At 40.9% G+C, this 13,100-nt stretch overlaps 1 protein-coding gene across 1 annotated transcript; it reads left to right on the forward strand.

The window, feature by feature from the left end:
- The first annotated feature begins 11,553 nt into the window (after positions 1-11,553).
- Positions 11,554-12,498, forward strand: LOC128060753 (olfactory receptor 52K1). Its single transcript, XM_052653133.1, has one exon. The coding sequence runs from the start codon at positions 11,554-11,556 to the stop codon at positions 12,496-12,498; it is 945 nt and encodes a 314-aa protein (XP_052509093.1).
- Positions 12,499-13,100: the final 602 nt, after the last annotated feature.

Raw genomic sequence — 13,100 nt, forward strand, 5'->3', positions numbered from 1 at the left:
AAATATCATATAGTAGTGTTTATATGTGTAATATAGGAAAATGATACAGAAGAATTTATTTACAAAGCATAGAGACACAGATGTGGAGAACAAATCCATGGATACCAGTGGAAGAAGAAGTGTGAGGATTTGAGGGACTGGGATTGACATAAACACACTGCTGCTGCTGCTGCTAAGTCGCTTCAGTCATGTCCGACTCTTTGCGACCCCGGAGACAGCAGCCCACCAGGCTCCCCCATCCCTGGGATTCTCCAGGCAAGAACTGTGGAGTGGGTTGCTATTTCCCTCTCCGATGCATGAAAGTGAAAAGTGAAAGTGAAGTCGCTCAGTCGTGTTCAACTCTTTGCGACCCCATGGACTGCAGCCTACCAGGCTCCTCCATCCATGGGATTTTCCAGGCAAGAGTACTGGAGTGGGTTCCCATTGCCTTCTCCGGGCATAAACACACTCAGTTCAGTTCAGTCGCTCAGTCGTGTCCGACTCTTTGTATCAAACAGATAACTAATGAGAACCTACCCTATAGCATAGAGAACTTTACTCACTGCTCTGTGGTGACCTAAATGGGAAGGCAGGCAAAAAATGAGGGAGTGTATGTATATGTATAGCTTATTCACTTTGCTGTACAGCAGAAACTAACAACATTGTAGAACAACTATATACTCTAATAAAAACATTCTATGTTGTACACCTGAAACTAATGCTGTAAATCAACTATATCAGAAAAACCAAATAATTGTTGATGAGGATGTGGAAAAGTTGGAAACCCTTATACATTGTTAATGGGGATATAAAGTGGCTTACTAGTATGGATAACAGCATCTAAAAATATTAAAAATAGAATCACCACAGGACCCAGCAACTTCACCTCTGTGTACATACCCAAAAGAACTGAAAGCAGACTCTCAAAGGGGTGTTTGTACAGCCATGCCTTTAGTAACATTATACCTAATATGTAAAAGGTAGAAGCAATGCAAGTGTCCATGTATGGATAAAAGAATAAAATGTGGTATATACAAAAATATTTAACCTTAAAAAGAATGGGTATTCTGACACGTATTACAACATGGATGGACACTGAGGACATTACGCTAAAAGAAATAATCTAGTTATGAAATAAAACATACTTGATTCCACTGATATGAGGCATCTAAATTGTCAAATTCATAGAGATAATGGGGGTCTCCTGAGGCAGAAAGAAAGAGGAATAAGCATTTACTATTTAATGTATACCGAGTTCCAATTTTTCAAGATGAAAAGAACTCTGGAGGTGAGTGTCAACGATTGTACAATATGAATATATTTAATACTACTGCACTATACACTTCAAAATGGTTAAAGTGGAAGTGAAAATGTTAGTTGCTCAGCCGTGTCTGACTATTTGCAACCCCATGGACTGTAAGGATTCTCCAGGCAAGAATACTGGAGTGGATTGCCATTTCCTTCTCCAGGGGATCTTCCAGGCCCAGGGTTCAAACCTGGGTCTCCTTCATTGCAGGCAGATCCTTTACTGTTGAGCCACCAGGGAAGTCTCAAATGATTAAGAAACTAAATTTTTGGTTATGTGTGTTTTGCCACAGTTTTTTAAAAAAGGAATTCTAACATATATCCTTATGAGAAGAGGAAATTTGGGCATGGGCAAAATGCCCAATTCTCAGAGGAATACCCTGTGAAAGTAGAGCGAGAAAAATGCCAAGTAAAATGTAAGAATAAAGCTCTAAGACACCAACCCTGCCAGCACCTTAACTTGGACTTTTAGCCTCCAGAATTGTGAAGCCACTGTTTCTCTTTTTTAATCCACTCAGTGTATGGTACCTTTGTGCTTCCCAGGTGGCACTAGTGGTAAAGAACACGTTTGCCAGTGCAGGAGATGCAGGTTCAATCCTTGGGTAGGGAGCATTCCCTGGAGGAAGAAAAGGCACCCTACTCTAGTATTTTTGCCTAGAAAATTCTAAGGACAGAGGACCCTGGTGGGCTATAGTCCATGAAGTCACAAAGAACTGGACACAACTGAAGCAAGTTAGCTTCTCCATAGGGTTGCTAAGTCACTTCAGCCATATCTGACTCTTTGCAACCCTATGAACTGTAGCCCACCAGGCTCCCATGTCCACGGGATTCTCCAGGCAAAAATACTAGAGTGGGTTGACATGCCCTCTTCCAGGGAATCATGCTGACCCAGGGATCAAACCCACATCTCTTAAGTTTCCTGAATTAGGTGGGCTCTTTACTACTAGCACCACCTGGGAAGCCCAATAGACAAAGTAGCATGCCTGAAAAGAAGCAGTTCCCAAAACAGAGGTCTGCTTATCCTCTTGAGGACTTACACAAGGAGTGTCACAGCCTGTAGGTCATATACATCACCAATGAAGAAGGAATGGTCTTGTTTCCAGGACAAGTCCAATATTACAAGGCTCCCAAAGTCAAGTAATACCTCTAACATCAGAGCAACTGTGATCAATCACTCACAGTAAAAGAGAAGTTATCTTCTGTATTAGCTCATTTGAGTTTGGCATATGAACAAAGCATGAACAAGGAATGTGAGCAGCCTATAAGCAGATGACATTTTACCATCATACACAGAATATAAGATTAGGAAAAAGAAACCCGGTGCAGTGGTCTGGGCCTAGTGATGATATTTCTAAACAACTAAAAATTAGGACTTGCCAGCATCCCAAATGAGTGTACAGAGCTGTGTATCATCAGTTAAACAGCAAGAAAAGTGCTTGAGTGTAGGACCTAGTGCTACTCAGTGATCCCAAGACTCCTTCCTTCTTGTTGCTTGAGTCAAAAGTCTTGATGTTATCTTTGAAGCTCTTTTTTCTCGCACCTTCTAATCTTGTAAGAAATCCCATTGGCACTTTTGGAAATAATGCAAACTCTGATCGTTTCTCACCTCATGCAACATTAGCACCTTGGTTAGAAGACAATATAATCTTTGGATTATTTTCATACCCCTCCCTGCTTCTACCCTCACCTTCTTCCTCTGTTCTTATCATAGAAATGAGACACGGTCTTTGAGAAACATATATCATGTCAACTCTCTGCCCAAAACTCTGAATTTTATTCTGAAAAAAATTAAGAAACTTTTGCAAAGTCCTTACCTGGTCTAAATTTCTGTGTGATTAAAAAAAATAACTCAGCTAGCCAAAGATAAGCAAATTAAAAACCGAAAAAGGAGGGAAACAAACCAAAAATAAAAAAAGTATTGGAGTGAGTGAAAGACACATTTGAATTCATTAAATTCATGGGACCAAAAGTAACACTGTTCACTTCGAGAAAAAGAGAAGGCAGAATAAAATTGAGTAATAGCTTTAAATAGATAAGAAAGTGACTTATCTAGAATTCTGTTCCCAGTGAAAATATCCTTTGAGATTAAAGATGACTGAAAGAATTTTATAAATAATTATTGATGGAATGTGTCACTACTAGGCCTGCACTAAAAGCAAACTAAAAGTTCTTAAAGCAGAAGAAAAATGAATAAGATAGCGGCACAGAATTGTGCAGAATGAAAAATATGAGAAAACTTAAACATGTGGATAAATGTGAGTTAATATTGATGCACAAAAGTCAGGAAGACACAAATAGAATATTAGAACATTTCAGCTCAATGCCATTTGTTATCTCCAACAATTATATAAGCCATAGTCCTTCCGCACGCATGTCTTTTCATCACTTTCCCCATAATATCAGGCTTTATCCCCTCAGAATGGAGTTAGGGGGAAACATAAGCTACTTTGTTCCCTCAGGCCCTGCCTGCTTTATCTGGCTTTGCCTGGATGTTCTGACCATGAGCTGTAGTCACTCATTTAAGCCTGTATCAACTCAGCCTTGTTGGCCATGTCCTAGATCTGTTTCCTGTGAGCACGGTATTCCTAGCTTAACAGTGTGTCCTCTGTTCCACCATAGATTTCTCTCAACACAAAAGCCTATTTTTCTGTCTTGCTTGCTTTACTCCTTATGCCACCTTTTGGACTACCTATACTTGGTTAACTTAGGCTCCAAATGTAAGGGTATTATGTAGGAATTCCACTTTAACATCTCAGGATAACAGACATATCTTTGGAGCTGGAGGCTGTGGGTTGTGGGGGTTTTGCAGTCACTGAATAAACTACCCCTGAAGGCTAACAATGAGTGAAGATAAGTTAGGTACAGGATACCTCTATAGGAAGGGGGTGGGTGTGATTGAGGTATATAGCTCTAAATTACTTTTTTAAAGTATTATGGGGAATTAGGACAGGTAATTTTCATGAAGAACCCTGATAAAGACAGGCTTCCAACTTAGGACTTTGCAAAATAGCAGATATTAAAGTCAATTGTAGATAGAAAGATCAACCATTTTTAATAGATGTTTGGTAATTATTTACTGATAATAATTACAATAGGACTTCTCAAATATTAATATTTAATTATATCATCCAGGTAAATTAGGAGAAATTGAGAACGTGATCTCCATTTTAGATAAGAAACAGAATAAGATCAGAGAAATTGCCATTCCAAATTTATAAGCTGGAAATAAGTGCCAATATGTAACATGTATGCAAAACAAATATCCAAGAGATGATGTTGGCCTTGACCTGATTCAGCCAGAACTCCTATCAAGTAGGACTTGGTTGCAGTTTATATGTTCTAACGGAGCTTTCTTTCTTAGACACGGGTAAGGTAGGGTAGGGATAAGGGGAGGCATGTGGAAGACCAAGTGCTCTCAGCCTCTGGAGAGCAAGCAATGACCTTTGGGAGGTATGAGTTGGCACCACTAAACATGGACAGGACATGGGCTATTGGAAACCCCAGGGACGGAGTAGAGCCCTGGGTCAGGGGAGCCCCATAGTGTCAACACTCAGAGGAGAGATTAAGAGGCTTCAATAAATCCCTGAGAGCCCTTCCCAAGTGCAGCAGTGTCTGCTTCCATATCCTTTTGGGAGAAGATCAGAGGTTTGTCAGGGTAAAGCCAGCTTCTCCTTTCCAAGCTCTCCCCTTCTCACATTTCTCCCACTGGGACTGCATGAAGCTAAAAGACAGAGCCAAGAATTCTACTTCACACTAAGGGCTGTGGGCAGGGCTAGGACTGCAAAAAACAGGAAAAAGTTTAACACAGGTGTGGTGAGTGGGAAAGGATTGGGGCACAGTCAGTTACCTCCCATACCCAGGCTCAATTATGAGGCTTCTGCATGAATCAGGAGAGAGAAAATGTGGCCTGAACTAAAAAAGATGCAGGTAGAAATAAATACATTTCTAATAGGTTCTTCTCCCACAAGCCACATCCTTAAAGGACCTTAGGTGAGTGACTGTGTTCTTGTCTCTGAGTCTTAATCTTAAAATCCATCAGTATGATATCTCTTTACAATATAGATATAGACTACAAAATATATGTGTCAGGGGAGTGTGTAATTTCCTTGGTTCTATCTCGTCACAACAAAAATTTGAAGCAACAGACCAGTATTGCAAGCTCTCGGACAGACCAGTGTTAAACAGCTCTTGGATGGATCACTGTTACAGCTCCGTGTCACAGCTCAGTTTTATTTAGAAAATAAAGGAAAATACATCCTTGAGGTGTGAGGGCATGCCAACCCAAAATATTTGAAGAGAAAAGAGAGAAAGAGATCACACCAGAGTGAGCGAGAGCCCCAGCCCTTTGGCTCCTCTTCTTATATGTTTTTTTATCCTGCCCCTGGGCCTCTCCTATATAAATTGGGCTAGCCAAGAATTCTGTTTGTTCTACCTGAGGTCCTCACTCCAATCCTCAGACTTTCCTTTGTTCTATTTTTGTGGGCTTTTCCCTTCCTTGTCTTTTAGCCATCACCATTCTGGACTCCTCTTTCCTATTCTAACTACCTAACAGATGCAAGTGTCAACTAGTACTTTCTGTTTATGAAAAGCCATTTAAGTACTTTTGGGAAAACAACGAAGACAAGTTTTGTTGTCTAGTGATGACATTTTGGCTCTTGAAACTGTATACCCTGGAAAAAATGTTAACTACAAGCAGGTTCCTGCATCCTGAGTATTGGGGAAGAAGCCTGTCCCCATTCTCTTTCCCACTCTGAGATTCTGATTCTGGGAAGGGTATAATCTTGATGTGCTTCAGCAGAAATAAAATTCAGATACTGTTTTAAATCTGTGTTTGGATAAAGAAATTGGATTTCTCAGGTGCATTTGAGGAAGGGTGGACAAGCCACGAAGTGATCAGTTATGTTCTGAAAGTGTACAGAGTAAGGCAGGAAAATGTAGAGACTCAGATGTAAAGTCAATATATTTGGTTTTGTGGGAAAATCCATATTTACTGAGGGTGAAGTTGCAATAGGTGTGAAATTGTTAACATTTAGAGAGTGCTTGTTAGGTACATGGCACTTTTATTGGCACTGAAGATAAACCTGTGAAGAACAAAAATTCCTGCTGTCATAATTTTGTCTCCTACAAAGCTAAATACTTGTTCCAGCAGATATGTGGGAATATTAAGATATGTAAAAGTACTTTCCAATGAGAAGAGGATGTTATGCTGCTGCGTCCAGCCAAGGCTAGTGAGGGGTTCCTTAGATATCTGTCATATGTGATAGAAGTTCTATTATTGAGATTTCAGTTCTTGGTTCTCCACTCTTTATGAACACTTAGTGCTTTGATGATCTCAGCTTCATAGACATCTAGTTACAGTGATAAAGTTTATATCAGCAGCCAAAATCTGTCTTGAACTCTAGACTCATATCTAAATATATCAACAGGTTTATTTAGATTTCTACTTAGCTTCTGAAACATTTCTCAGCTTTTCTCCCCCTTCATGGCCTTCCCCATCTCAGTTGAGAGCAGCTTCTTTTTCCAGTTGTTCAAGCCAAATATCTTAGTGTCATCTTTGACTCCTTTTTTCTTATGACCTGTATTTAATCTATTTTTTTTAATCCCATTGCTTCTTAGCATATATGCTGTCACTTTTGTTTCTTAGCCAACATTCTCCTTCCCTGATTACAGACACCAGAGTCTTTTTTTCTTCTGTTATTACCCTTACTCATTCATGCTATCCTTATTAAGAAGCTGCAGAAAACTTTAAAAGTATTTTTTTTCTTAATATATCACTTCTCAAAAAGACTGACAATGAGAAATAAGCATTTGCAAAGTTCTGCAAAGACCTTCAGGGCCCTGTGTGATCTGGCTCTACATATATGTCCTGCATGGATCTCTCTCACACATTCACATCATCTAACCACACTGGCCTTCAGCTGATCCTTGATCATTACCCATATTTTGCCTTAAGGCATTTGGTCTGACTGTCCCCTTAGAGTTCTTAGCACAAGGGTTAGTTCTCTATATGCTCCATCTTGTGATGCCTGTCCCACTTCTTCTCATCCACTTTTTGTTCTAGCCATTGCTGGGGCAATTACTTGAGTGCAGGTATGGCCTGAGTGCACTTTACTCAGCTGCACCCTGCCCCTGGGTTTCTCTGGTCCACTGCATGGGGCACCTGAAGGACACTGCTCAAGCTATTCTTGAATCTGTGTGACCCTGGGAGTGTGAAGAAATCAACACTATTTGGATCAACCCTTGACCTGGTGGTAGCGTGGAAGCCAGTGGATAAATATACTCATGTTTTATGTCAGGTAGATGATTCAGAGGTGCCTTCTACATGGTTCTTCATGTGGGGTTGGACACACCTGGTCACAGCGTTATGCACCTCAGTAGTGCACTTTTGGATATGCTTCTCAGCTTTTCAGTTTTACTCTTTTCTATTATTTTTTCTACATAAACCGCCTTGATGGAATCCCAGTTTCTTTTAAAGAAGACAGAAACTAATCTCATTTATCTCTTCATCTCAGTTTTTGCATAAATTCCCTTTCTGTTCTATTTAATGGAGAAGGAAATGGCAACCCACTCCAGTATTCTTGCCTGGAGAATCCCAGGGAGGGGGGAGCCTGGTGGGCTGCGTCTACGGGGCCGCACAGAGTCGGACACGACTGAAGCAACTTAGCAGCAGCAGTTCTATTTAAAATTACTTACCTCCCCTCTCCTCCAACTTCAGGATTTACTATCCTCATCACCCTGTTTCTTTCACAATAGTGATACCTTCAGTCACACTGTGATTTGATTATTATGTTCTTTTATTATCCTACTCAAACCTTTAGAAAATTTGTCCTACCAATGGTTATCAGTCTGTTTTGTTCTTGGATTTATCTGTAACCTATTCAGTAAAAATATTGTTCTGGGAAGTTTACTGAATATATTTACTGAATGTTCTATGAATATAAAATTGACCACAGCTCAACATTAAGACCTTAAAGGATTTAATATTTAGAAGTAAGGCAGAAATGGGACTGAATGAGAAGCTAGGAAGATAGGAAATAGTAGTATATTGTACTCAAGAGAAGAGAGGATTTTAAAAAGGAGAAAGGTAATTCAGATAAAACTTGCTGAGAGGCTGAGTTGCATGAAAGCAAGTTACAAGAGCACCATCTGCATAGTGGCCATTGGTGGTGAGTGGGAGCAGTTTCAGGGACAGAATGGGATGAAATGGTTTATTACCAAATGCTACTTCAAACAGTTGAGACTGAAGCATTTCTAGATATTTCCCATGATGAGAAGCAGAGATCTGAATTTATAGGAGAATATAAAATCAGGGAAGGGAGAATGTTAGCAATTTTTTTAACAGAAAACTGTAGTTCTATGGAGGAGGAAAGATAAATGGCAAATAAGATGCTGCAAACACTAAAGGATTTTATGTATAATCCCACCTACCCTCACAACAAGCTCTAAGTGAGCTGGAGCAACGCAATTCCCCAGTTACAGAGAAGGAAAACAGACCTGGAGATAAGTGATCAGTGCAAGGCCACAAAGCTAGTGTAAGTAGCAGTCATGATTTAATTCAATATATTCAGATTCTAATTTTTTTCATACCACATAGAAAGAAACTAGCTTATTTTCAACTTGGATATGCTGAATTTTTTGCATCTACGGTGTTTTAATGGAAGCAATAAAGTCTAGTTATTTAGGATTGGAGTTGGAGAAAGCTAGAACTCAGCTATCTAACACTACTATGGTATCTGAGAGATAAAGTTTCCAAAAATTTAATTTTCTAATGGTAAAAGAGAGCAAGTTCTTTCAGTACTTACTTTGCCCAGTATTACTTTAATGTTTTAAATCTATTATCATATTAATGCTCATAAACTTATTAACTGGACCTAGAAAAGAGCATCTGTGTTGAAACTGAGCCACTCCAATATTTAAGGATTTTAAAGAAAAGAGAAAAAGAGGGAAAGGTTAGATATTGTTAAGAATAAAGGGCTTTTTTTAAAAAAAAAATGGATATCAGATATCAATCTTGAAGATAAGAATTCTCCTGTGATGAATTCTCCTGGTTCCAAATAGGAAAAGGAGTACATCAAGGCTGTATATCGTCACCCTGCTTATTTAACATATACGCAGAGTACATCACGAGAAACGCCGGACTGGAAGAAACACAAGCTGGAATCAAGATTGCCGGGAGAAATATCAATAACCTCAGATACGCAGATGACACCACCCTTATGGCAGAAAGTGAAGAGGAGATAAAAAGCCTCTTGCTGAAAGTGAAAGAGGAGAGTGAAAAAGTTGGCTTAAAGCTCAACATTCAGAAAACGAAGATCATAGCATCCAGTCCCATCACTTCATGGCAAATAGACGGGGAAACAGTGGAAACAGTGGCAGACTTTATTTTTTGGGGCTCCAGAATCACTGCAGATGGTGACTGCAGCCATGAAATTAAAAGACGCTTACTCCTTGGAAGAAAAGTTATGACTAACCTAGATAGCATATTCAAAAGCAGAGACATTACTTTGCCGACTAAGGTCCGTCTAGTCAAGGCTATGGTTTTTCCTGTGGTCATGTATGGATGTGAGAGTTGGACTGTGAAGAAGGCTGAGCACCGAAGAACTGATGCTTTTGAACTGTGGTGTTGGAGAAGACTCTTGAGGGTCCCTTGGACTGCAAGGAGATCTAACCAGTCCATTCTGAAGATCAACCCTGGGATTTCTTTGGAAGGAATGATGCTAAAGCTGAAACTCGAGTACTTTGGCCACCTCATGCAAAGAGCTGACTCATTGGAAAAGACTCTGATGCTTGGAGGGATTGGGGGCAGGAGGAGAAAGGATGACCGAGGATGAGATGGCTGGATAGTATCACTGACTCGATGGACATGAGTCTAAGTGAACTCCGGGAGTTGGTGACAGACAGGAAGGCCTGGTGTGCTATGATTCATGGGGTCAACAAAGAGTCAGACACGACTGAGTGACTGAACTGAACTGAACTGTGATGAAAAAACATTAAAAAGAAAGAATTCTCCTGTGATGAACAGAAGGAGCTGGAAAATGGGGAGAGGGTGAGCCACATGAATATGGAGGTTGATATGAATTTAAGTGAAGGCGAACAGAAAGAGGTGGCTCATTTTTTTTTTTCCAATAAGCTAAAGGCAGGGCTGTATTACAGAGATTTGTGCATATGGAAGGGACCTGGGAGATACACTCTAGCGCAGTTGTCTTCAGGAGAATTTTCTGCAGTGATGGAAATATTCTGTATCTGAATGGTCCGATGTGGTAACCACTAGTTATGTATGCTGCTGCTGCTGCTGCTGCTAAGTCGCTTCAGTCATGTCTGACTGCGCGACCCCATAGACAGCAGCCCACCAGGCTCCACTGTCCCTGGGATTCTCCAGGCAAGAACACTGGAGTGAGTTGCCATTTCCTTCTCCAATGCGTGAAATTGAAAAGTGAAAGCGAAGTTGCTCAGTCGTGTCAGACTCTTCACCACCCCATGGGCCACAGCCTACCAAGCTCCTCCATCCATGGGATTTTCCAGGCAAGAGTACTGGAGTGGGTTGCCATTGCCTTCTCCTACTGAGCAGTTAATACATCAGTCACATTAAAACACACTGAGTTTTCAGTTCAGACACTCAGGTGTCCAACTCTTTGCGACCCATGAACTGCAACACAGCAGGCTTCCCTGTCCATCACCAACTCTTGGAGCTTGCTCAAACTCATGTCCATCGATTGAGTTTTAATTTTTACAAGTTGAAACAGCCATATCTGGTTAGTAGCAACCACATCAGATATAGCAGTACTAGAGAAAATATACAAGTTGTGTGATTAATAGGAGCATTGGAAATTGTATGTTTTGATTTACCAAGGCACCTAAGTCTGAGATTTCTGAGCAGAAAATTGGCTTTTATGATTATGAGTTTAGCTTAATTATGTAGAAAAGGTACCAAGGTTTATTTTAAAGAAAATGAATTGACTTAAATGTATTTTTACTTCTTTTTATCAGGGTATTCGACATCACCATGAACACAGAAAACACTAGCTTTTCTCTGTTCTTTTATGAAACTGTCTTGTGATATTCATTTTAATGATGTGTAATGTTCTATCTACTAAATGAGATTGAGCTCTTTGAGGGTAGAAATGTGGGTTGTGCTTCTCCATGTCTATGAGGACTAATAACTGATATTGTTCAAGGTCCAGCAATGGAAATAAAGGCTAACGCTCCCAGGAAGTTATACATAGGAGAAGCTACCTTGTAAAAACTGATGAAGGAGAATTTCCAGGAACCATGGCAGCCTCTAATATTACCTCAACCCATCCAACTGCCTTCTTGTTGGTAGGAATTCCAGGTTTGGAGCATCTGCATGTCTGGATCTCCATTCCCTTCTGCTTCGCCTATACTTTGGCTCTTCTAGGCAACTGCACCCTTCTCCTCATTATTCGAGGTGATGCAGCCCTCCACGAGCCCATGTACCTCTTTTTGGCCATGCTGGCAGCCATTGATCTGGTCCTCTCTTCTACAACACTTCCCAAAATGCTGGCTATTTTTTGGTTTAGAGATCGAGAGATCAGCTTCTATGCCTGTCTGGTCCAGATGTTCTTTCTCCACTCCTTCTCCATCATGGAGTCGGCGGTGCTGCTGGCCATGGCCTTTGACCGCTATGTGGCCATCTGCAAGCCGCTGCACTACAGCACCATCCTCACCGGGCCACTTATCACCAAGATCGGCTTGGCTGCTGTGACTCGGGCTGTGACCCTGATGACTCCACTCCCCTTTCTGCTCAGACGCTTCCACTACTGCCGAGGTCCAGTGATTGCCCACTGCTACTGTGAGCACATGGCCGTGGTAAGGCTGGCCTGTGGGGACACTCGCTTCAACAACATCTATGGCATTGCTGTGGCCATGTTCATAGTAGTGTTGGACCTGCTTTTTGTTATTCTGTCTTACATCTTCATCCTCTGGACAGTTCTACAGCTTGCCTCTCAGGAGGCCCGCTATAAGGCCTTTGGGACCTGTGTGTCCCACCTGGGTGCTATCTTGTCCACCTACACACCTGTGGTCATCTCCTCAGTGATGCACCGTGTGGCTCAGCAGGCTGCCCCTCATGTCCACATACTGCTTGCTATCTTTTATCTTCTTTTCCCACCCATGGTCAACCCCATCATCTATGGTGTCAAAACGAAGCAGATTCGTGACCATGTGCTGAGTCTATTCTGGAGAAAGAATGTATAGATATATACTTTTTTTTCTTAAGCACTAGTCCTGAACCCATCAGTCCAGTGGATACTGAACTGAGACGGAGAGGAAAAGCTCAATAGGAAAATTTGAGTTTGGCAGGTCTCCAGTGTAAGGTCCAATTCCTCACAAATCCAGTCAGATCAAACCAGGTATGTTCCTATAGATTCATAGCAGAGGTCTGACCTATTCTTGTAGGCTCATCACATGTGTAAGGACAAAATAAAGACCCTTCCAAAGCATCGCTGTCATCTAGGTGAAAGACAGTAGAAATACTGGCTGAGATTGGTACAAGCAGCTGAGATTTTGGTCAGTTCTTCATCTAGACTGAGGAATTGAGCCACAAATTTTAAGACCCATATGCCAATACTGCAACTAGTACAACTGAAATTGCCTCCAAATCCTTTCTGATAAGTGACCTTTAGCCTCTACCACTCAATGTTATTAGCTCTACAGTTGAACAGCTCCATGTCTAATGAGTCTTATTCCTCCCATTGAGTCAGTTTCAGACTCATCCTAATGGCCAACTTTTTACTGAACACTTATCAGGCATCTTCTCCTGACATCCATTTATACAAACATGTCATCATGTAACTAAC

Source organism: Budorcas taxicolor, chromosome 15 (assembly GCF_023091745.1).
Source record: "Budorcas taxicolor isolate Tak-1 chromosome 15, Takin1.1, whole genome shotgun sequence".
NCBI lineage: Eukaryota > Metazoa > Chordata > Mammalia > Artiodactyla > Bovidae > Budorcas > Budorcas taxicolor.